Source organism: Amphibalanus amphitrite, unplaced genomic scaffold (genome assembly GCF_019059575.1).
Source record: "Amphibalanus amphitrite isolate SeventyFive unplaced genomic scaffold, NRLGWU_Aamphi_draft 001015F_arrow, whole genome shotgun sequence".
In the NCBI taxonomy this organism is placed as follows: Eukaryota; Metazoa; Arthropoda; class Thecostraca; order Balanomorpha; family Balanidae; genus Amphibalanus; species Amphibalanus amphitrite.
Window position 1 is genome coordinate 116,673 of NW_024882509.1, and position 22,874 is coordinate 139,546.

The 22,874-nt window shown below is 44.5% G+C and overlaps 2 protein-coding genes across 10 annotated transcripts in view; one reads left to right on the forward strand and one right to left on the reverse strand.

The window, feature by feature from the left end:
• LOC122369201 (discoidin domain-containing receptor 2-like) overlaps positions 1-22,874 on the reverse strand; it is a 53,219-nt gene that overhangs the window by 19,470 nt on the left and 10,875 nt on the right. The gene's annotated exons all lie outside the window — the stretch shown is intronic.
• LOC122369204 lies at positions 870-22,711 on the forward strand. 9 transcript variants are annotated; one of them, XM_043343742.1, is made up of 9 exons: positions 5,201-9,237; positions 10,601-10,957; positions 11,524-11,652; positions 11,985-12,128; positions 12,879-12,966; positions 13,720-13,911; positions 18,363-18,485; positions 19,741-19,843; positions 22,078-22,711. In XM_043343742.1, the coding sequence occupies exons 2-9, from the start codon at positions 10,614-10,616 to the stop codon at positions 22,422-22,424; spliced, it is 1,470 nt and encodes a 489-aa protein (XP_043199677.1). In that variant the 5' UTR covers positions 5,201-9,237; positions 10,601-10,613; the 3' UTR covers positions 22,425-22,711. The 9 variants fall into 9 exon arrangements, 7 of the variants coding, with proteins under 7 accessions (XP_043199682.1, XP_043199678.1, XP_043199681.1 ...); XM_043343747.1 differs by lacking the exons at positions 5,201-9,237; positions 10,601-10,957 and adding an exon at positions 870-888; XM_043343743.1 differs by lacking the exons at positions 5,201-9,237; positions 10,601-10,957 and adding an exon at positions 920-1,397.

Genomic DNA, 22,874 nt, shown 5'->3' on the forward strand with positions numbered 1-22,874 from the left:
TGGGGCACTTCAGCGAAACAAACGATCTGTTTAATATGTGTGAAACTATGCGAGTGAAGGGCTGCCTGTCTGACAAAGGGTTGTCCGTATCCACACGGCTCCCAGCAGCGCCAGAGGGTCCGTGTGTTTAACGAGCACCTCCCTCCGTCCCGATCGCAAACCCCTGGAGTGGTAGTAATCGGCTGACCCGCAGAGAAAACACTCGACGTCAAAATACGGCGGCAACCTATGCAGATTGTAACCCTTCTGAGGTATTCTGTAGTTCACTTGCTGGCGGTCATTGAGGGCGAAGTCACGCCTGGCGATGGACAGACCCCAGAAGTCGGATGTTTTCTCGAACGGTCATCAGTTTTCATTTGAAACAATGTGCAGGAAGTGGCGGTTGTGACAGCCGCCTCACCGACACACTGATGTCACGATGTCGATGTCGAACGCGTCCTGTTGGTTCTGTCACCAAGAATTGGACACCCAAGTGACATTTTACGCAATGTGCTTGTCTTCTACAGCACTATTATTTGCACAAGATCAATCAAATACATCATATAATTACAAGTCACATTGACCTTTAAGACATTGCTGTTGAGTGAACAAAATACACCTGCTGAAATAAGCGTTTTTGCAGAAGCTCTAGTAAAAAATGGATAAAATCAATAACTAAAATGGTAGGGATTTGAGTAGCATTACGCTAGAAGCGTCGTTTTCCTAGTGAGGAAAGGGAAGTGAACCAGTCAGAAAACAAATTGCCAAAGAAGGCTGATGAAATATGCAATGAAATTAGCATATGAGCTGCCGTCCATACAGACCACCTTAGGCCTAACGCTGCTCGATGGCAGCCGGGAAAATCACGGCCCTGTCGGCCTGCACTGAAAACAAGTCGACTCGCCGTTGGTGGGTGAATCCGTGCCATAGGAGTGGTGCCACACGTGTTCACTCTTTGTAACCGGGTTGATACTTGCGGGTTGGGAAAGTATCAGGTAAAACACTCGACTATTATTCATACTACCCGCTTTTTGCAATGAAAGACCCTTCGAATGCGTTGTTGTAATCAGCGACAAGCGGGTTAAGAAATGACTCGCGATCGGAGAGTGAACAGTACACGCATTGGGCGTCACCATTACCCGCCGACACGGGATACACTCACATATTTGCAGGAAGTATCCGCCTGGCCCGTTATCTGTACCCGCCGCCGAACATCCGCGGGACTAAAAGTCCCGGATGTTCCCGGATGTTAGGGTACTCTTGGATGCCGGGTACAGTACCCTGACGTGGAAGATTTGCGGCCGAGTAACGCCAACGGTCGGGCACAACGGTCGCCATATTACCGCGCGCGGTGCCTTGGGAGTGTTGGGTCCGCTGCGTCTGCTGACGCTACAGTGCTCGGCTTTTATCTGAAGACGGTGAGTAATCATGCATTGTGATGGGACCAATATGATTATGATGAAATATTTATTTGTGTGGGTGGGATGCATTTTATCAGCTATCTAATACTGAGCTTATGTTAGTTACTTGCAGTTACTTGCACATGTTTGGTAGGTACGTACCTACCTACATTTTATGCTTGTGCTACTTGCTGGCAACCATTCATTTTTTGTGCAAGGTATTTCAGTGTTACCACAACTTGTCACCCATTTAAGATATTTTGCACCTGGTTGAGGGGGACATGGAAGTGCAAGTGATACATGCTATTCAAATCCAAAGTCTTCAGTGTTTGGAATTTGACCATTTTCTGCTGAATAATTTTGCTCTCCAACCAAATATTCGCCTTTCAATAAATTATTCACAATGAATGATTAAGTTTTTTTTGTGATTTACCTTCTCCTTGATTTCAATGTAAGTTTTTGTACACAATCTTAGCATAAAGAAATCACAGTTAATATTTTTCCTAGATGGATAAGGCCATTTTTGAAAAGCATGCTCTGCACGTCTTTTATCAACAATTTGAAAAATAAAGAAGCAGAGGCGTAGGAACATCACAAAAGTTGGGGGGGGGGCGAACAGTTTCAGCGAAACTTTGGGTCTTATTTTAAGGTGAACCCAAGTTCAACCCACCCACCCAACACGCACACCAACTTTCTCTGCATTTTTGGACTCATCTCAACCTGAGGAATCAATCACTGCATTTGGTTTTGAAGAAATGTAAATTTTAGGAAATTTTTGGCCTAAATGTTAGGGGCCATTGCTGCTCTGCCCTCCCTGTTCCTATGCCTATGTAAGGGAGTAATGATTTGTGTTCACGAAAGTAGCCCAATGGTCTTGGCCGGTGGCCCTGTTCAGTAAGATGCATAATAATAGCGGCTAAGTGAATATCAAGTAAAACTGAAATAGCATAATGTTTCAAACGGGTATGCTTGGGGCAACATATATAGTGATATTCAACGAACCCCGACTGGACTGGGCTCAGTTTATAGACTCGACTCGACTGGGCTGGGCTGTGAGTTGGCGGACAGTGACAAACGCTTCTCACTGTCTCAGTGTACACTACCTCGGATAAAAAGATCAATTTTTTTTAGTAGTCAACGCCAAAGCTAGCAGATGACTGTCCACTAGGTAGCTATTCGTGAAGTTCCCATCTTCTTCTTTGTGGGTTAAGGCGCATAGCCATCAGGCGTGAAGTTCCCAGAGTATATAGAGCTCCAACGTTCCTACGCCTTTGCATTAATTTGCAATAAACATTCGTCTGTCTTTGAACCTGGCATGAAAGTTCAAATATTCACTCAAAGACACAGTAGTCTTTGAACCCGGCATGGAAGTTGAAAGATTCACTCACAGACACAGTAGGAACTTATAACTCACGCACCTAAAATTGAAATGAATGCAACTGAAATAAGCAGATTTTCTGTGAAAATGTTTGTTACTCACAACCAGACTTGTGCCTGGGCCAAAAATCAGGATCCAAGATCCACTGGTCACTGGATCCCACACAAAATCAGAATTTTAGGATCCAAGATCCCCCTGGGGCCTGGATCCCATGCAAAGTCAGAATTTAAGGATCCAAGATCCCCTGGATTCCACACAAAAACTAGAATTTTAGGATCCAAGATCCCCTGGATCCCATGCAAAATCAGAATTTCAGGATCCAAGATATCCTGGATCCCACGCAAAATGGGAAATTTTAAGATCCAAGATCCCCTGGATCCCATGCAAAATCAGAATACCTGGATCTTGCGCGAAACAAAATTTAGGATCCAAGATCCTCTGGATCCCACGCAAAGTCAGAACCTTAAGATCCAAGATCCCCTGGATCCCACGCAACATCAAGACTTCAGAAAAACCAAAATACCTTGCATTTTGCACAAAATCAAGCCTTGAAGGTGATAAAATCAATCATAGATGAATGATGATGACTAGCATGAATCTGTCCTGCTCCACTTTTTTATTACCAAACTGATAACTGTCTGGTTGTGGTGGACCCTGTCCATTGTCATTACATGACAGCTAAAAAATTGATGGTGACTTAGGCTCATTTCTTATTTCATCTGTTTCCTTGTGGAATGTTTTGGTAAGTATATGTCTATGTTGGTATGTCAAAACTTAAGGAACCAAAATTCCTTGGATTTTGCACAAAAACTAGCCTTAGAGGTGATGAAGTCAATCATTGATGTAAAGAAGCATGACTATTTATTCTGGTCTCCCTTTTTATCATTGAACTGATAACTGTTTGGATGTGGTGGGCCTTGTCAATTGTTATTACATGACAGGTCAGAAATTATTATGGCAGTTCCTTATTACCATCTGTTTACTTGTGGCATGTTTTGTTAAGTATCTGTCTATGCTGATACGATTCAAGTTAAATCTAGCATAATCAGGTTGTGCAGCAGGCTCCAAAAGCCTGTGGGCATAAAGTTAAACTCACATTGTTAATATTATGCCTCAACAAAATCAGAAGCTATTTTAAGGAAAGGAACATGATTTGACAATCACCAAAATGCCAGACTCGCAGCACCTGCCTCTGCCTGTCCTATGAAGGATTGGAATGGATGGTCTTCCTTGGTCCTAATGAGGCTAAACAATATGTTGCTTTTCATATATAGGGTGTTCCTTCCTTTTTCCCTCACCTGGCACGCTTCCAGACAAAACCTGCAATGAAGTTTGCTAGTCATTACACAACAAAAAGCTTCTAGATCTATTGTTGTTGAATACTAAATGATTTTAATCTCTGAAAGCAAAACTGGAGCCAATAATTCAATCGCTGCATGCTAAATTCAGCTGATGTATATAACCTTCAATCAGCAGCTGTGATGTTGGCACTGTAAACAAAAGTCACTCCTCGAAAATGGCATGGACGCAAAGAAAATATTTGCTTTATAATACTTTGCCATAAACTTATAAGACTAAAATCAAGGACGTCATTGGAGTACCGTGTACTGATTGGTATGCCTGTTGGATTACCCATCTCTTCGGACTACCACACCTTGCGTTAGACCCCTTGTACCTGTGACGTCATATTAATACCCACCTCGACTTTGTGATAATACATAGCCTATGCTATAGATGGCCTTGACATTTTACAATCGGAGGTTGGTGCACGGCGGTGGTGACCGTCTCTCAATATACCCTGGTGGTGACCTTGCCTATGTTTACTTTCGGGTGGCAATTTTCCCTGCACTTTATACTTTCCAGTACCTTCCTGTTGATGCGCCGCGTACGCCCCTAATGTCAGCCCTGTGACTCTATTGCCTTGCTGGTATTCTATTGCCTTGCTGTGACTAAAATTTGGTAAGTAAATTTGGTAATAAGATCATGAACGGAGGAATTTATTGACCCGTGGAATCAGTATATTTCGCCAATCGCCGATGGTTTATTCCAGTCTCAAACAGAGCACGGGGTGATAAGTTATCACCCCGTGCTAGTTATCACTGATAACTAGTAATACAACTTGACCAAGCCTATTTTAATGTCAATCGACGATTAAAATTAATCTACAGTTTAACATTAATCTACAGTTTAACGATCGACGAAATTATGCATTGCCTTGATAAAGAAATACCTTCGTCCATGATCACAGGACTTCTCATGGTCACAGGGCTGCCATGTGAGAGGCATACATTAACTTTTTTGGGGTTTTGGGCAGAATGCTATTTTTTCGAGAAAATATTTTGTTGGAAAATTGAAACATTATACTTAGCATGAAAGTTCTTCATCAGTCTTTCGTCAGTCAACACTTCATAGAATCACAGAGGTTAGTTCAGCTATGACTTGTGAGTAAACTATGGCCTTTGAGAACTCTAGATCTGAGGACTTGTCATCTGAGTGAGTTCTTAATTGTTAATTGTTCAAGTGTAATGTCATATGCTCATATGGTAGATCAAAAGTTGAATCTGAGGCCCAAGCCTAATGATAAAAACCAGAGTAAATTTTAGGTTCATTGAGCATAATAGCCAAATGACATAATGAACAATGATCCTAGTAAAATGTAGCATCCATGATCATCAGAACAACAAGATGAACAGTCCTTGCTTATGATATTTCCTACATTGTGGCTTCTCTTATTGCTATTTGCAAAGCAAAATAGATCTTAAATCATTCATGATCATTCAGTCATAACATATTCAGTAGGTAGCCAGTGCCAGGCTATTGGTTATCAATCCCACAACCAACCTCATGAGTTAGAACTCAGTCACTCACTCTCAATAATACTATCTCAATATTTGGATGGTACTGCTGACACTTCATTCAGTATACTCACTACTAAGTGCTTGGCAGTAAGTAGTTAACACTGAAGTAACAACATGTACCATCAAGGTACATGTGAGGGTGTATGCACATAATCTAACATCCAATTGCAACTTAGAATATAGCATCCAATGCCAAATATCACCTAAACCTTCAACTGAGGAGTCATAATGCAAACCCTCCAAACAAATTAAGGTTGATTCAGGACCCAAGATCCACAAGATCCCTCGACAAATTGAAAATGCAGGATCCAAGATCCCCAGGATCCCTCGCCAAATTGAAAATGCAGGATCCAAGATCCCCAGGATCCCTCGACAAATTGAAAATTCAGGATTCAGGATCCCTCGACAAAATCTGAAGTGCAGACTGCAGGATCTAGAATCTCCAGGATCCCTTGACAAATCTGAAGTGCTGGATCCAAGATCCCCAGGATCCCTCAACAAAATCTGAAATGCTGGATCCAAGATCCCCAGGATCCCTCGACAAAATCTGAAATTCTGGATCCAGGAACCACCAAGATCCCAAATCTTGGATCCAGCGGATCCTGGATCTCGGATCTTTTTGGGATCTTGGCACAAGTCTGCTCACAACTTCAAACATAAATTTTTCACAAACCAAGCTATAAATGAAGCGGGGAATAATTTATATCACTAGATTTTTGGTTGTTTGTAGCAACAACTATTCACTTTGTAATACATCAAAATTTGAGGAATATTTGGACAGTTCAAGGACTGTCCAAATGTTGACAATGACAGAATGCTCAAGGACAATGAACAATCAGGGCTCTAGGTCTGTGGTATGTTAAATATCAGGTTCCTCCAATGGCGGTCAAGTCGCGCCTAGAATGTCGAGCGAGTCAGCGGACACAACTTCGGCAGGTAAAGCGTTCCAGCTGTTCATGGTACTGGCGCTGAAGCTGTTTCGCCGTGGGGTCACCGCCCTGGGTTTGAGTGGTGACTGGTACCATTTTCACTAAATTCTATAAATGACATCACTGGTGCGTTTGCCCACATGACTGTAGGCAGAAGACCCCGTAGTTCATATTTTATTGAATATTATTTGGGGTTGTGCCCTTATGATCGAAAGGATCATAACGAACGAAATTCATTTCCTTCGTTTAATGATCCTTTCCTTGGTGTTGCTAATTCTGTATGCTTGGTTAGGCGAATTTACAATTGGCTCAGAATGTTTTTGCACTTATTGGTTTCAGATGAATGTGAAGCTATCATGTTCTTTGTGTCACCACACTGACACAGACTTGAGAGAGTTTTGCCTGCATTTGCGACGACATGGATCAGACCCTTATTTTCACGTGGATTGCCCGATGTGTCGCAAGAAGTTCACCACTGTTCGGTATTGGAAAGATCATGTTTTGTCTAGAAAGTGTTCTCCGGTTGAAGCTGCTGGTTGTGCTTCAAATGCTCCAGAGACATCTTCGTCTCAAAATCAACAAGAAACTGGTGTCGAGATTGATTCTGACTCTGGTGACAAGGTTGAAGACGACCCTGGTGCTCACGATGTGAGAAAACAACTGTTAGGACTCATAATCAAACTCCGCGCCCAAAATGTGACCGAAAATAGCTGCCATGCTGTGCTGGAGTTCATTGAGGACTTTTCGAAAGAAGTCATCCAAGAGTGTCTGAGCTTATGTGGGGAGGCACCATGCTGCCATCTTGAAGAATATTATCATAAACTCAAGACTCTGAATGAGCTGAGCAAGTTACAGGGTAGCGACCACCTAGAACGCACAGCTGTCAAGGAGTTTGAAACGGTTGATCCTGTATCTGTGACATTGGGCACAGACGAACATGGGAAAGATGAAACGCTCCAATACTTGCCAGTTACACCTCAGCTTAAACAACTCTGCGAGCAAGTGAATGCTTGCGAAGATGCAACTGCATCACCAGATGGGATACTTGGTGGCCTTCAGGATGGATACGTCCATAACAATAATAACAGCGAAGGTCGTTTGCTTCTTTCAGTCTACTATGACAGTTTTCAAGTAGGCAACCCCTTGGGCAGCAGAGCAAAGAACCAGAAAGTGGGCGTTGTTTATTTTTCAGTGAACAGTCTTAAGAACAGCGCACTTCGCAACAAAATCATCCTTTCGGTAGTCTTTCGAGAGGCACTGCTGGCAACACATTCATGGGCAACACTGCTCGACCCACTCATCACCGAACTTAAAGAGCTTGAATCAAGCGGTTTTGTGGCAAACATTCGTGGTGGCTCGCATTTTACTGCACACGTTGCAGTGTTGATCGGTGACAATCTGGGCGTACACAGTGTGGCGGGCTTTTCACAGTGCTTCAGTGGGGGTGCAATGATTTGCCGACACTGTCATGGAACGGCAGATGAGATACGAACAAAGACGAAGCTGGAAGAGTTTGACCTCCGTTCCAAAGAAGATTATGACTCCAAAGTGAAGCTTTTGCTTGAAGAAGGTTTCGGTGAATCACTCTCGAAAGCGTACGGCATCCGAAGCACGTGTCCGTTCAGCTCATTGACGGGCTTTCACCCGATGACGTCGATACCCCCTGATGTGATGCATGATCTTCTAGAGGGCGTTGTGCCGTCCACCATTGCTCTGGTGTGCGGTGGTTTGAGCTCTCGCGGTGATTTGTCTCTGAACGATGTGAACAGAGCTATCAGGTCATTCCCATACAGTCAGGTGGACACAAATCATCCCGCCCCGTTACGCCGTGATGGAAAGGGTATAACTGTGAAGCAGCAGGCGAGTGAGGCTTGGTGTCTTCTGAGGCTTTTGCCATTGATTCTCCTGAGTGCAGGTGTTCTCTCATCGGCTGTGTCTGGGAGCAAGATGTACTCCCTGCTCGTGCAGTTAATCAAAATCATGCTCCTACTCACTGTCTTCACGGTGTCACTGCAAGACTTGGATATCCTGCAAGGGATGGTGGAAAAGTTTTTGACAGACCTTCTCGCATGCTTTCCGGAGTTCAAACTGACGCCGAAGCATCATTTCCTCTTACACTATGCCGATCAAACGAGGAGACATGGCCCATTGAGGTATCTATGGAGCATGAGATACGAAGCCAAACATCAAACCTTGAAGCGGTCTGTGGCAAACTCGCGCAATCGTAAAAATATATGCAAGAGCATCGCAACTCGTTATCAGCTGAAGAGTGTCGCAGATGCAATGGAACTACGCGGTCGTATGAGCGGCGGGCAAGCTTTCAGGGGAGAGGTTCCGGAAGCGGCTGCTGCATTGACGAGAGGGGCACAGCTTTTCAAAAAGGCGCTAATAAACGGCGAGAAGTACTGCGCGGGTGAAGCTCTGCTGCTGCACACTGGTGTCGCTGTGATTATCTGCATTTGCAAACATCCAAGCAGCGTTGAGTCGGACAAACAATTCCTGGTGCAGCACCAGGTGGCCATTTATGACACATCCTTGGGAGCTTTTATCATTTCTGGAACAGATCAATATGATGTATTCGACTGTGCGAGTCTCGTTGATCCCCAGCCCCTCGGCACGTACTGGATCAATGACCACCACTATGCCGTTCCTCGGAGGCTGATACCCGGCTACGGGATGCTGTAGAACGATAGGTAAGTGTGATGAACATTTATATCTTTACATTGGGAGCATCCACTTTCAGTGATTATGCTTGCATTTTGCAACGTGCACTTGCGCGGGATACGACCGCAAAATGCGGTAAATCAGGGATGCAAAGTCAAAGTCGTAGCTCAAATCCGCTGTTTTTGCCAAAATATGAGTTAGAGAACGAGCGTGTTGTAAACGATATTAGACCAACTCTGATGCCATTATGTATTGGTAACCCTGTCGTCAGGGATAAGACGACTTTACGGGCGACTCATTTTTTAAATATTATATTTACTCCAAATTATGACCAGTGGTTGATAACTGCGCTTACTGCATGATGCCGTATGAAAATGTACTTTACCTATATATGGACACGTGGAATTTGAAAATATCCGTTTGCCTTTCCATTACAGGTTGATTTATCATTGTCAGTGCTTGTCAAAGCAGATATCTCTGTCTTTGCGTGTCGCATGCGTTTAGGCAAAGATCAAGGATGAATTGTGCCAACGAAATTGGTATAGACCGAAACAAATATTATCTATTTTTGTACCATTCATTCATTCAAATTCAAATGGAGCTTCAATCAACCTCCAAATTGAAATATTTATGGTTCTGCAAGTCTACTTGTGCAGGGTAAGGATATGTTTCCCGGATGTAAGGATATGTTTACCTATTGACCTCGCTCCTTCGTCGCTCGGTCTTACAGTCACATGCCGGGAAAAGATATCCTTATCGCGCACTTGGACCTATGTAGGTACTGCCGCAGTGTGCCGCGACCAGGATTAGGTTGGAAGCCGGTTTCGGGTTCGGGTTTCGGAAGCCGGGTTGTTCGTGAAAAAGGTGGCTGGCAGACCGGCTTCAGCTTCCTAGCATTCAAAAGCTACTGGCTTCGGCCTTGACTTCGGCCTCGAGTTCCGTGTCTGGCCTCCGCGAATATGCAGAAGCCAGACACGGAAACCTAATTTAGTCCGCTTTTTGATAAAACGCGTGCGCAAAGTTCGTTGTGATTTTAACTCTTTTCGGTTATTTCACTTTTCACTCAGACTTTGTCTTTCCAAGTCATGCGTCGTGGATGCAGTTAGTTTTATCCCGGCTCCGTGTTTGGCTCCTTGCCGCAGTGTGCTAGAAGTGTGCTCCTTCTGTGCCGAAGCTAGACGGCTTCGAAGTCTAGCCTGTGGTTTCGGCTTCCCACGTTTCAGGTCTGAATGTCACTGGCCTCGGTTTTTGCTTCCAAATTATAATTTTGGAAGCCATTGGTTTCGGCTTCGGTTTTGGCTTCCTATTACCGTCCTGGCTTCGGCACGGCTTCCAGCCCAACCCTGGCCGCGACAGACTTTGTGGCTAAATGTGTAATTCGAATATTTACAGGACCACGATCGCCATGCTGACCTACGTGGTGCAGCAACACGACATCAACCGACTTGTGACTGTGAAGAATAAGGGTGATGTTTTGGCGGCCGCAAAAGAGGCGTTTTCTCTGTCTGGCAGTTATTGCTTAGAGCTTTACCACAAGGAGTCCGAATTGTATGTTCGCATCGATAACCCAGTAGACGACCTACCATGTGGCGGACGGATTCGCCTTGTCCCCGTCCAAGTCTCCAGCCCACCAGTGTCATTCATCCAAAGATGTCTCAGCACGGCCGACACCATCCCCGTCCTGACGATGACAGCTTCTCCTGGCGCCTTGGGAACTCCCTCCTGTTCCAAGGATTCAGCAGTGATCGAGTAAGTCCTTTGTACGACCCTACTAACATATTCATTTTCCTTTTTGATTTACCTTTGTCTTTCATTACCATCCGGAAATGTTAATTATCACTAGAGTTGCAAAGTTGAAGCCCGCAGGCCTGGCGCGGGGCATGGACTTAGGCCCGGCGGGGCAGAGTGGGTCTCGCATGAAGTGTTTGCCGGGCTGTGTCGGGCTCCCTGCCCATGTGGTCACACTGTTAGACGCCGGGTGGCAGGGCCTTGGTGGTGCACAGGCCTGACTGTCACCGTTACGGGTCGTGGTCGGGTCACACCAAGGTCTGAGCGGGGGCGGAGCCGGTGCGGGGCTTTGGTATGGGGACTTTGTGTATCTCTAATTATCACACACATTTTGGCGACAGGCTGAAATTCTCTTCTGAGAGTTTTTTCGTTGTCTGTTATATTGTTTAATTAATGACTATATTATTTAATTAATGGTATCATTACATTACAAACACCATACCGTCCCCGGTGTGCCACTGCTACAAAGTCGGTATACTTCCATAGCCATGAATTGAAGATTCAACATTGCTATTCGTTTCTTTCAGTGACCTTTTGGTGCCATGCTCTTCCTCTGTGAGTTCTGCCGTCGGCGAAACGGCACAGGACCCGCTTGCTCTCACCGACGGCGGGACCAGTGACAACGAGTCCAGCAAGGACGCCGGGACCAGTGCGAGGTATATATGTGCTAATCATCTGGTATGTGCTGTAACATGGAAACAACAATTGGGAAGCCGACTTCTTTCAATATTGTTCATACTCATGCTCTAAGAGACTAAGAGTACAATTTGAAAACAAGAAGACAGGTGCATTACTCTTTTGATTTGTATCGTTTGTAATGCAATATTAATTCGTGTTCTTGGGTTGCAACACTATAAATATCCAATCCAATAAACATGGTGACAGATTTCCTGTATAAAGTGATACCCCCCCCCCCCTATTCACCCGCCAGCCTTCACCCACCATTTGCTGTGGCTTGCCATTGGTATATGACGTAATTGTTTCTTAGCCGGCAGGTGTTCGTCCTGGACACGAAAGCGCTTCCACCATCCGTCCGCGAGACTATGGAAAACGGCGGTGACCACAGCAAAGGAGAGCGAAGAGACATAATGGCTGCTGTGTATGAACAGTACACGAAGACGTGTCGCAGCAGGTATGAAAACGATAATCTGTGAAGCCCAACATAGTTTTTAACAGTAAACTCGTACCTCAGTCATTGGATGGACTGCCGGAATGGGGCAACCGTCCCGCTGCTTCCCAACAAACAAACAAAAGAGCAACGAAGCATCCTGGCAGCTAGTCTCCTTGGCATTTCATGAACCTGCTATTGTATTGGAAAAGCCTAGAAAAGTTATTTACGAAAGTTGTACGTGGGGCTACAAGCAGTGATATACCCATCGTAAATGCCTTTTTACTTAATATCCCAGGGATGTTGCATGTTTTCTGCGACCCCTAAATGTATTTCAATGAGCCTAAAAATGTGCATGCACATTGCACATTATGCTACCATGTGGAAATCGTGCATCCCTTATGAGCTAGACATTTCAATTTGGGGGGAACATAGGACCACTAATGGTGAGCCATTGTAGAAGGTTAAGGGGATGTGCCTAATTGTTTCGATGCAGAAGAGTGTGAAAGAGGCACGAAGTCTGATACATTTGCTTCATCGCAAGCGACTTTCATGAAGTTGTTTACTTGCTTAGACCAGCTTGAGCCCAACACTTTCCGCGGCCAGACATCGCTTCAGGCACGCCGTGCCTGAAATTTTTCACAACGCGGTGCCTGTACTTACTCTCATTTTGCATCTCTATTCTAAACTGTACGTTTTATGAGACATGACGCTGAATTCACTGTGCCATTCATTGTGTCGGAATGCATTCGCTGATATGATTTTCTGTAACAGGTACCTGAACAACGTAGACGCTATCGCAGCTGACGTCGCAGAACAATTCCCTGGGTTCGGGAAAGGACTGCGGCTGTCGGACCGGCTGGTGAGTTCTGGAAATCATGTGATAAAATGTCTTTCTCTCATCGTCAACTCAGTGTTATCACTGTTCACCATAGTCAACGTCCCCACCAATCTCCAATGTTACACGCTCCTGTCGCCGATTCCATTGTCCAGTGCGCGAACTGAGCAAATATATTAGCCACCGACATGTAATGATCTACTGATTCTTTTATTTCCGTTGTTTGTTCTGTTCATTTGCTTGCTGTATAATGAACGAGTACAAGCCGAAGTCAATTGACAAAAGATGTTGAGATCCCCTTAAAATATCAAGCCAGGCCTGCCCCCTCCCCCCACCACTATCAACCCAGTAGATCTGTAAGCCCAGCAATAAACTCAAATATCATCTATGGAATATGACACCAAGTCTGGCTTGGTGCCGGGCCAAGCATGTAGGTACTGAGTAAGCTCGCTTTCAGACCTGTCATAACACATACAGCAGCTGTCATACCGTGACTGACACTGGCAGACCCTGGCCACTGCAGTCGAATTTCGCATATGTGCTTTGAACTCGAGAAACGTATTTGAATATTCTTTTCAGTATTTGAATTCCCGATAGGTCATTTCTGTAGCTGATATTGATAGTGATACATATATGTACATAATTGTAGTCACGGCTTTGTGCCTGCGTTTTTTTTTTTTTTTTGTCTGTGATTGATCGTCGCAACAGCGTTAATGGCTGGCAACTTTTTGTAGGTATATTTACTAACAAAATATTGGTATGGTGTGCATGTTACAGAAACTTGTGAAGGAGTCACTGATCAATAAGTTCAAGAATAAGAGGAAAGCATGCGACGACCTCGAGGTTCAGCAGCGCAAGAAGACACCGAAGAAGCTTCCCAACTTCCTCCCAGACATCTCCCGTGTGGACGGGATGAAGGTGCACGAGTGCGTACTCGACATGAAGAAGGGCACTCTCAACGAAAGCCAGGTACACTGTAAACCAAATCTACAAGTTGGCTCCTTGTTACAAGTTTGGTTCCAATTCGCATAGGCGTCACTTTGTCGATACCTTGTCGATTCACCAACCCCAGGCTTGTTGGCCACCAAACTAACAGTTTGTCTACAAGTTTGGTTCCAATTCGCATAGGCGTCACCTTGTCGATACCTTGTCGATTCACCAACCCCAGGCTTGTTGGCCAACAAACTAACGGTTTGTCTACAAGTTTGGTTCCAATTCGCATAGGCGTCACCTTGTTGAGTACTAGTCTGGGCCTCGTGGACCTACCAACTTCTGGATAGGCATAGTCGTTTCCTTGTCGGTTCACCAATCCCTGGTTTGTTGATGAACTAGCCTAGCCTTTGACTGGGCATTGCTAGCTTACAAATTGTCAACAAGTAAGTGCACTAACGCTCTGTTCGAACTTGCTCTTCCTTACAATCGCTTTGTTTGCGTTGATACTTGATAACCTTAAGAACTTACGATTCGCGTTCGTTTTCAATTGCCACGATACTGATTCAGGAAATATTTTCTATACGGACAGGTTATTTTTTGGCTGGAAGTGGTGCACAAAACCATGACTGGCATCAGTTATTGCTCATGCTCAAAGGCTTGCGCTGACAAGAAACGAAATACTGATGGGTTATATAATCAATGAATGCATACACCACATCCATTCGGAAGTTTCTGGAATCATTAGTATTTATTACGGTCACGTAATTAATACTATTGACTGGAGACAATTCCGAGTGCATATTTCCGAATGGATGTGGTAAATGCATGAGGTAGGTATACCCAGTAGGTATACCTATCGTGCACCGTCAGCATATAAGTATTTGAAGCAAGAACTGCTGCGAATGTGGAAGAACATGGTTTTGTGCACCGCATCAAGCCAGAAGTATAACATGCCCGTATGACGAATATTTCCTTAACCCGCGCCCCACTGGGGTCTGTGTATAACACGCCCTACTGGGGGGGGGCTATTCATAGCCCCCCCTCCTAACTCCGAAACTACTGGGCCGATCGTCAAAATTCAAACGGCGTCTGATAGCCCCAGAAAAACTGTCGAGCGAAACCTAATTTCATTGACCTCGAGGTCACCGATGACGTCACAGGTCAGGTCAAAGTAAAAATTATTAGCACTTTGGCTTGTTCACATTTTGGGCTCTGGCCGCCGTCTTACAAGTCAGATCAGGCTCATTTTTGGTTTCCACACTCGTGAACAGATGCTCTAGATACCTTGAGGGTACCAAACTTGTACCTTGATTTTCAGGTCAGGGTCAGGTCATCACAGGTCACGAAAATATTATATCATGCGTCGGTCACGTGACACATGTTTTATGGTCCATTTAGGCCATAGATTTCGAATTTGATGTCGTCTGTGTCATTCGAGGTCATTTTGGGTCGAATTTAGCTTAGGTCAGGTCACTTTCAGGTCAAAAAAGGTCAAATTTTGAAGTTAAAATTTTTCAACAAAAAAGGTGTCTATAGGATGCAGTTTGAGCTCAGGAACACGATAGTGCCATTTATATTGGTGTACGATGTCAAATACGTACTGAAAAATTGATTTGAAAAATTGATAATTGTGAATTTTTTGCAATAATGCGTATAACTTGGCCATTTTTGAAGATATTTAGCTAAAACTTGCTAGAGTTAGTCATAATCATGCGTTCTGTCACATATATTCCGGTTTTTTCGAAAAGTCAAAAACTTTTTGAAAAAAATATAAAAATATGATTTTTGAATATTATTATATAAAATTTTCAAAATTTTCAAAATTTTGAAAATCCGAGATAGCAGTTTGATAGCGCAATCGATTTTGAGTCCTTTCATGCAAAGAAATTGGATCTAGCTTAAAAACTGAGCTCTTGGGAGCGATTGCCGTGGTTCAATGTTTTGCGTCGAAATCGGACGAACATGACGTCACTCTGACGTCATTTCCGGCCGACCTATGGTAGCTACGAAGTTCAAATTTTGACACAAGGTGTCAAATTGATGCAGCCGAAGGTACTGAAAGTTTGGCGTCGATCCGTCAAGCGGTTTGGAAGTTATTGCAGAAAAACGGGAGGGGGGGCTATAAATAGCCCCCCCCCAGTGGGGCGCGGGTTAACATTAAGCATAACAATCATGGCAGTTGCACGATCACGCAGATAATTCGAATAAATCATTATCGCCAACCAGATTAGCTTTTACAGCCCATATATGTCCATCAGTTAAGTTAAAAATACAAAGAGTTGAATTAAAGGCAAATAAATGTATTTATATATAAAAAACACCGACCGCAAAACATCTGCTCACATGTGCATGCACAGGTCTGGTCCACTTACATTGCGCGCGCAGGGGAATGGAGGCGTCTCGACCGCGGGTATAGGCACGATTAGTGCGTCCCGCAGGCCAGAGGGGGCCTCACTCACAGCACGAACACCACAGTTCACAGATTTCACTTTTTACTGCACAAATGCTGGAACAGCCCTCGTCGCTGCTCCAGGCTGCACGGCGGCCGCGCGACAACTGCTGGTTCGAAACCGCCGCGCCGTGGCCCGCTAACGGCTGGCGGCGACCGCTGATTGGCCCGCCAAGTCTGACGTCATGGGCGCAGCTGACCATGTGTATGCTGACCAGCTGACCAGTACAAGTTAGGCGCCGGTTAAATAACCATGCGGCAACAAGTTTCCAAAACTGGTTAAGAAACAAACGTTGAAACAAATGTAGAGTTGGTCTGGATACTGAGAAGTTGGTGTGCATAGTAACTATTGACTCGTAATTGTCACCTGACAAGCAATGCACCAGACAACGGCTTGTTTAAAAAGTATACGGTGGTAAACATACCAAGAGATGATTGGTTATATTACACAAGACTTGTCAATTTGGCTTACAGTGTACGTGTAAAGCCTTAACCCCATTTCCTGGCATACAGCCAACAAGGAATTGCTTTGTAATTGCTTTGTTGTTTGGTCCCTGATTATTCATCATTGGTCATCCTGTGATCGGCGTCACCTTCGGAATATCGGGGATGCCCCCCCCCCCCACCAGGTCATTCGACTCCTATACATCGTTTATTAGAAGCGGAAAAAGTCTTAGAAGCGTCGTCAACAATCATTTCGCAAATATTTCTGTCATTTTTGGTGCTCAGACCTGAGTTAATTTCTGTAGTGGTGACGACCGAATCTTCCATCAGCGTTTTGCAGCATATCCAAATGTTTGATGTTTGATGTAAATAGCAAAACGAAATTAACTCAAATATGTTTAGTTTCCGAGGAGACTGTCATTATCATATTTATGCTACTTTTAATTTACATTATGCTCCTCGCTGCCGCTCTAAACAACCTACAAATACCTACAAATTGGAACTCGATAGATTCAACCGTTTCTGCATTACGGGGTAAGAATCCTGAAATTTACAGATGGGCCATGCATATTGCACGTGATGTCTAGCCACACATCAAAATTGAGCACAAACGGCCAAGCCATTTTGGAGATATAACACAAAACATGTTCATAACATCCTTCATTCTGCACGTGCCACGTGCTACATTCATCACGCATACTCGTATATGGTCCGGGGTTAGTCTCATTCAAGGCAGAAGGGATGAAGCTACCCACCAAGGAAGACCGCGCGTGAATCGGGCCTGCGGCTGCAGAGATATAAGTTCGTCAAAAGCGTAATGGGGCCGTGCCGTGTCGGGCCGCTCATACTCAGATTTTTCCAGTATTCCTCGAAGAACTCGCTCGCGCTTCGCGCTCGCTCGTAATGAGGTCGTCGAGAGGTTATACGCTAGTTATAAAAGCGTTGCACAAACGCCATTTAAGTGTTCACTCGACGTAAATACGATGTTGTCGAAACGTTGCGACGGCATTCAATTGCATACTCGGCTTACGTTCAAATGACGTTTTCTGGCGTCTGCATTTTTACGTTGTGACAACGTAAAATTGGCACGTTGTGACAACCCTTTTTCAACCCTCTTAGTACCTTGTAACAACGTAAAATTGTTACCTGGGCTGTTCACTGTGCATAATTATGTATAAAGTACGAATAGCAGACCCTGGCCACTGCACTCGAATTTCATATATGTGCTTTGGACTCGTGAAACGTATTTGAATCTTCTTTTCAGTATTTAAATGCTCGATAGGTCATTTCTGTAGCTGATATTGATACATATACATAATTGTGGTCACGTCTTTGTGCCTGCGTTTTTGTCTGTGATTGATCGTCGCAACAACGATAATGGCTGGCAACTGTTTGTGTGTCCATGTCAAGTGCCTTGTCTTGCGGCCTCCAATAATGTAAAATATCTATGCAATATATGGATGAAAGTAAAATAGCGCTAAGTACTGCTTTTTAAAACGCTCAAGAGAATAAAAAGCGGTGTTTCCTTGTTCAAGTGAAATTAAAATGTATTCAGTAGTAAGGCAAGTTATCGACAAGGCGTGATTCTCCGCAGGTGCAGGAAGCGATGAAGATAACTCTCCCAGACCGGCGTCGGATGCTGGCCGGTGTCAAACGCGCAAGAAAAAGCATCGCAGGAGTGAAAGCCAAGTATCCACTGCTTTTTAACGAAAATGAGGTATGTGTAATTCGAATGGCTGACTGCCCACGCTCGGCTAGCGGGGGGGGGGGGGGGGGTGAATCTGGCCCTTCAATCATCTCGATTGCTCATAAGCGGATATTGACATGTGACTTACAGAACCTCCTTCTGCACCAGTTCGACGTTACCCCTGAATGTTTGAATGAGATTGGCCCTGAAAATTTCTGAAAATGGCATTTTGATAACATCATCCTATCCAGCGGGGAGTTCAAAGTGTGAAAGACACTTTGAACATATTGTATCTTACCTAATAATTGCAAGACAATGCAGAGCATTGTGAATTTCTGTCGACGAAACCTCACGATTGAGCATAAATGGGCATAAGTCACGTTTTTGTTCGCACCTGCTTGCCCTTTTTAGCATGCCATTTTCTGCACAATCGTGCACATACACATTAACCCTATTACTGGGGGGGGGGGGGATCGGCCCCCGCCGGTAGTTTTTCAAATCTGACAGAAAACGTCTGGAGCCAGCTTCCTGAAATTTGATGACTTTTTATTGAGCACCGTGTGCCAATTTTTTTGCCTTTCGTATAGCCCATTGTCGTCCCCAGGGCCAATTTCTCCTGGACACTTTTCGGCCGTCTTGACGATTTCGATATACTGGGACCGCTTCTGATTTTCGAATATTATAAAAACCGGAGTATATATCATAGCCCTATTCATCAAGTAGCTGCTCCTAAAACATTATCTTAATTGGATAAAAAACAACATCATAGAGTTTTTAGTGACAACGTGAAAATCGTGAAATATTAGGGGAGAAAGCCACTGTAAACCCAAATTTTTGACTTTTAAATTGTTTTATAGCACATCAAATAATTCACGATGAGGGCAATTGAATGGCGTTTGTCCCATCGAAATCGGCCGGTTAGTCAGAGACCTTAAGGGGGCCGAATCGCCCCCCCCCCCCACACACACACACCAGTAAACGAACTCCAGGTTCAGAAAGCCCACCAGTAATAGGGTTTAGTTGGCCTGGTGTTTAATTTCCAGTAATGTATTGGCTATGTCTGTGAAGCTTGTCCTAGTCATTGTTATATAGTTCCTCTCTGTTCGTCAGTCTCGTTCTGTCCTGTCCTGTTTTATATTCGTTATCCGTCCATTCTCAAATCGCGTGGAATGTTTTCGGTAGTTTTGTTTATGTAACCTTTCTGTCAGTGCTCCTCACCCCAATCAACATCATATTCTGTTAGTAATTAAAATAATTATCACCATTGTTCATCACTGTTCCGCAGATATGGGAAGAGTATGCGCGACTGAAGTCGGACGCTCGGGGCGGCAAGGCCGTCCAGGCTGATGCACTACGGGAGCTCAAAAAAGTTCTTCGCAACGTACCCGGTAAGGGACAGTAACAGTCGGGGAACAATTTGCCCGATAGATTTGTAATTTGCATGCATCTTTTTTCCTCGCCTCACGTCCAATTCGACAGGTCGCATTAATTCATAGCTTCCCCTTTCACAAAGGGTTAAAAGATGGAAATTAAGACACCAAGCTGCATCAAAGGAGTTGTTTTTAATCAAAAGTTAACTCTTTCAAGTTTGACCTTTTTAACTCGTTAACGCTTTTTAACTTTTTTTCGTCTGATCTTGAGGAAAATTTCCTAAATAGATGTCATCGATTCGTCATCGAATTCTACAAAATTGTAGGATAGCATGTGACGCAGGCCTTTACACACTTAACATGACCCGTTTTGACCTGAGCTTGGCATTTGATTGTGCCTATCACACCTTTCCCTGTCATTTGTCAATGTATTATGCTAGTTTGGGTTACATTGGTGCTGCCGATAGACTGGTTTCTACGGCTAAGGAGACGCCAGTGTTCATCTCGCATCATGCTCTTTGACATGACCTAAGACCTTTCAAGAAAATTGTTATTGTGCTATAAACTCGTCTCGTTGATAGCTTTCCTTTGCCGCCTGCCTCCCCCCTTGCACCTATTGCTTCGGGAGTCTGTTATCGGCCGTGGGCGTTTAACGCCCCCTCCCGTCGCAACAACAACCCTAGTAACTGCCAGGTTAACCCGCGCCCCGTTGGGATCTGGCGACCCTCCCCCGTTGGGGGAGGGGGAGGGCATTTTGGCCCCCGAAGATATCTCGAGAACCACGCGACGTAGCGACAAGCGACAAACGGCGTTGGGTAGACCTGGTGGTGAACTCTCAAAAGCATATAAATTTTAAATCGAGGTCACGGGTCAGGTCAAACCGAGGTGAAACGTGAAATATCGCATTTTTGCTATGTTTTACTATGACGCCTGCTGAAATGAAGCTTTCCAGATGCTTCTTTTTATCAGGGAAGCCCTTAGACAGACACACGACCTCACTGAAGGGCCTAAGGGGTGGTGCACATCAAAGGTCAGGTCAAGGTCAGGTCACACAAGGTCAACTTTCAAACATGAAAAACATGGTCATGCGACACATGTTTTTAGGTCAACTTTCAGACAGGAATCCACCTGTAATGGTCTAGAAAGTGTATCTGAGACTTGGAAGCGAAAACTCAGTAGGAGAAGTCAAGGTCTAATGAGTTCAAGGTCACGCAAGGTCAAATGTGTAACATGACTACGCATAGTTGTGCGATACATGTTTTTAGGTTATTTTTCCAAGCGTAAGTCACTAAAACACTCTTTAACACTCTTATTTGTACCATGGATACTCTAAGAAGTCATTTAAATGCCAAATTTGAAGTTTGGATGGGTCTGCACTATTGATCAACCAGGCGGTCAACACCTAAGAGCTATAAGTTCGTAACCAAAAGTGATATCGGCCTGAAATTTTCAGTGTACATGCACTAGATAGGGTTCTAACACATATGTTCCGTTTTTTTTTTGAAAATTTTGAAATATAAAAAATATTCATTATTTTAAAAAAACATCATTTTTTGAAATATTTTTTTTAGAAAACTAAAATTTTGAAAATCCGAGATGGCAGTTTTGTAGGCCCGTCTTTTCTTTACAAAATCATGCAAATAACTTAAAGATTGATTAATAACTCTGACTTTGGTGAGCGTGTAAAGATGACACTATTTTTGACATGACCTCAGTTTGACCTCAATAACTCTTGACCTAAGGTGATCTATGACCTGAAATTTTGATGAAGGTGTCAAATTGATGTCCGGAAAGGTACCCAAAATTTGGCGGAGCTTCGCGCTGCCGCTTTCTTGCTATTTGCGAAAAAACACCGGGGGGCAAAATGCCCCTCCCCCAACGGGACGCGGGTTAAATAATGAATTGCTTTCCATTTCCCTTCCCCCAATGACTTCAGTTTCCTCCAATCCAATCAGTTTTCACTGCGGTATCGAAACAAGTGCTGGGGCGAAAAATACCCTCTTCGTGAGACTCGGTACATTGAAATGACTCAGATTTTGCGGTTACTTCATGGTCAGGAAAGGAGACATCTATAGTGTTTGGTTGGTTCAGTGCAAAATCTAGTGAGTTATACTTAGTGCAAACAATACATGACAGCTGTTCCCGTGATTGAGTAGCGATGTAACATACGAGTAAGAGTTGATGCTGTGATCTGTGCCTAGGTGTTGGCATAGATGAGAATAACATTGCGCATTGTTCTGTTCTCTGCATAGGCCACGACGCCGAAGGTCTGGTGGCCTCCCTGAAGGAACTGGAAACAGTTTTTGTAGAAGAGGAAGGACATCATACATACCCCGTGATCGTGCGGCGGGGTGGTAGTGCTGCCCTCTTCGTGGAGGGGGTGCACTGCGCCGCCCTCAGTGGGAGCGAGGAGCTCCAGCTCCTCACGTGGGCGGTATCGTTTTCCGTGTTCTGCCAGCCGCTCTACTACCTTGGCATCAAGAACACGGCCACTTTCCTGGCGGTATACGTAGTACATTCCGACGTTAAGAAGGATGTTCCGACGGCGCTCCAGGCCGTGCTCACTAAACTTCTCCCAGCCTGCGAGCTGCAGCACTGAGCGAGAGAGAGAGAGGTCCTGGTTTCCGACTCATTCGCCGGTTTTTCATTGACTGCGGTCGAACTGGACGAGGGCGTGGTCCTGTCACGCCCCACTGCCACATCGCCTGCCCATTATTCGCCCTTCATGGGAGCCACGGACGTTGCTTTGATGGCGGTGTATATGTGACAGGGCCCACTGCCACATCGCCTGCCCCTTATTCGCCCTTCATGGGAGCCTAGACACGGACGTTGCTTTGATGGTGGTGTATATGTGACAGGGGACTTTGTTTAAGTGTTTAAGAGGGTTACGTTACGTTACGTTACGTTTTTGCAGCGCTAAAACTAGAAAAAAAAACTGGATCCCTGAAGTAAGGGAACGAATGGTACGAGAAGGCGTCAATGATTGTGCACTGTGACTGTGCAGTGAATAGAAAAATAGAAAGCGCATGCTTCTGTTATGTGTTATATT

Coding starts and splice junctions, on each gene's coding strand:
- LOC122369204 (XM_043343740.1), top strand. CDS start 6,749: ATGATCGAAAGGATCATAACGAACGAAATTCATTTCCTTCGTTTAATG.